The following is a 2,244-nucleotide window of genomic DNA, read 5'->3' as shown; positions in this document are numbered from 1 at the left end:
TGATATGCATGGTATCATTTTAATGTTTATGAAAAATATAAAGATGTTCAAACATGGAAGACTTTTTTTAACTGCTGTTTTGGCAAGTGGGGATCCAAACTCTCCCATTTGTTCCGTGAACAGTTTAATCTGTAAAACATGTTTGATAAAAAAAATATAGTATACTGGATATGAAAAATGTTGTGGAAATTTTATAAATATCATACCTCGCTAATTTTTGAAGCTTGTGCATTTAAATCAGGTTCTAGTCTCTTGACTACAACCTTTAATCCTCGTTTGACTTCATCGGTAAAAACACAAGTTCCAGAATATTGGAGCATTGGATGGAGAAAATATGCTAAAAACACACAAATATTTTAAAAAAATATATGATGATAACTACAACAGTGAATTTTTACTTTATGTAAATTCACATAAATATCATCTAATTTACCTGCAGCGTGTAGGTGTTGGTGTAATTGACTATACCAACGTTCATCAATCACATCCCAGTACGATTGGCAGTCTTTTACACTTTCTTTTATAGACAATTTATATCTATCCATTGCTTCATAAATAATGGATAGAGTTGGCTTGTTGTCTTGATCAACCAACTTCAAAAATTTTACAAGAGGTTCCATAATTGCACATATGTCACGAGCCGTCTTCCAAAATCTAGTGTCCAAAATGATTGCTGCAATTTTTTCAGCATCTTTTCTTCTCTTGCTTGTATTTTTGTACTCCTGCCACTCAATTGAAGTACACAATCTCTTCAAATCTTGGCAATATCGGACGAGACTTTCTAATTCACGATCATTTGTGTAGATTTTCATTAAGTTCACGATTTTATCGTTGTTGTATATAAAACTTGTTATTTGATTTGCTTTGTCAATGAACTTTTTTACCTTTGACATCATACCAATATCTTCAAGCATAAGATCAATGCAGTGTGCAGCACAAGGTGACCAAAACAAGTGAGGTCTTTTAATCATAAATTTCTGATCAACAGCCTTATTTGCACTTTCACTATCTGTAACCACATGTACAATATTTTCCTCTCCAATCTCGTCAATAACTTTATACAAAAGAGATAATATAAAATCAGCTGTCTTTTTTTGTTGGTGCAATCCACTGAAATATGAAATATCATGTTTCTGTAACATCAATAATATCTCCTTTGGAGCTTTACTACATGACTCAACATTTCCAGAAACATGTGCAATATGTTGTTTTAACCTTGTAATTCCTCCGCTTACAACTTTTTCACAAAATTTGCATTGTATTGTCTTTCGATTATCTCCAATGGGTTTATCAAACTCCCAACCAATATCAAGTTTTGGAGGCATTCTTCAAAATACTTAGTGATCCATGTTATTTGTTATCGAAGATGCAAAAAGTAAACTGATTAATACAATCTACTGAAAATATCAACGGAGAAAAATATTTTACTTAGAAGAAAGAAGATATCGTACCTTATAAAATTTCGTACCTTTGAACGCAAATATTAACTTTATAATCTCCAGAATTCTATAAAACACCAGGCAAGGATTTAGAATACTTATATTGACTTATACAAAATATAAAAATTCAAACAAAATACCAAAAGCCCAAATATTTATCAAATTTCAACAATTTTGAAATTTTAAATACAAAAGATAAAGAAATATAATGTATTATTTCAAAAGAAAACAAAATATATTCATACCTTATAATTCTGAGTACGGCATAATTTCAGCTACAAAATTGAGTATGGATATGTGTGTGATATGCAAATCAAAAAAATGATATATTTAAGCATTACATGTTGCTTTCAAATCAAATAATAAATGCAATGTACATTATTTGAAAATATATCTCGCAAATGTAGGTTCATTATGAGACATTATTTGAAAAGATATTTTGTATCTAAATCGACCAACTCGACCCAAAAGAGTGGGTCGAGCTCTTCAACTCGACAGAAAAGTTTGGGTCGAGCTCGACCACTCTTCAAACAGCTCGACCCAGTTGTGAAGACCTCTACCCAAGAGCTCTTCACAATTTCTTGGGTTAAAAAAAGAGAAAAAAAGAAAAAGAAAAAGAAGCTCTTGGGTCGAGGACTCGACTATCGTTCCATTTTTTTCTTTTTAACGTTCCGTTCCGTGTCGTTTCGTCGATCCATGACATTCCACCGATAACACGGTGTTTTTTATCTATGTAACGACGATCCAAAGCATCAACGTTCACACCCCGGCACTTCGTCAAGGTAGGCCTCGTTCCCGTTCCGGA

General features: G+C 32.4%; 1 protein-coding gene across 1 annotated transcript; it reads right to left on the bottom strand.

The window, feature by feature from the left end:
• Window positions 1-200: 200 nt before the first annotated feature.
• Window positions 201-1,325, bottom strand: LOC142550208 (uncharacterized). Its single transcript, XM_075659446.1, has 2 exons — window positions 434-1,325; window positions 201-337 (listed from the first exon to the last, which is right to left on the bottom strand). The coding sequence occupies exons 1-2, from the start codon at window positions 1,323-1,325 to the stop codon at window positions 201-203; spliced, it is 1,029 nt and encodes a 342-aa protein (XP_075515561.1).
• Window positions 1,326-2,244: the final 919 nt, after the last annotated feature.

This window comes from Primulina tabacum, chromosome 6 (assembly GCF_025594145.1).
Source record: "Primulina tabacum isolate GXHZ01 chromosome 6, ASM2559414v2, whole genome shotgun sequence".
Classification (NCBI taxonomy): Eukaryota; Viridiplantae; Streptophyta; class Magnoliopsida; order Lamiales; family Gesneriaceae; genus Primulina; species Primulina tabacum.
This window is presented reverse-complemented; position numbering and strand designations above follow the sequence as displayed.

Bases quoted from the DNA above. Each gene is read 5' to 3' on its own strand.
- LOC142550208 (XM_075659446.1), bottom strand. From the start codon at position 1,325: ATGCCTCCAAAACTTGATATTGGTTGGGAGTTTGATAAACCCATTGGA. The intron at 338-433 runs GTAAATTAGATG...GTGTGTTTTTAG, and splicing joins CCAACACCTACACGCTGCAG to CATATTTTCTCCATCCAATG.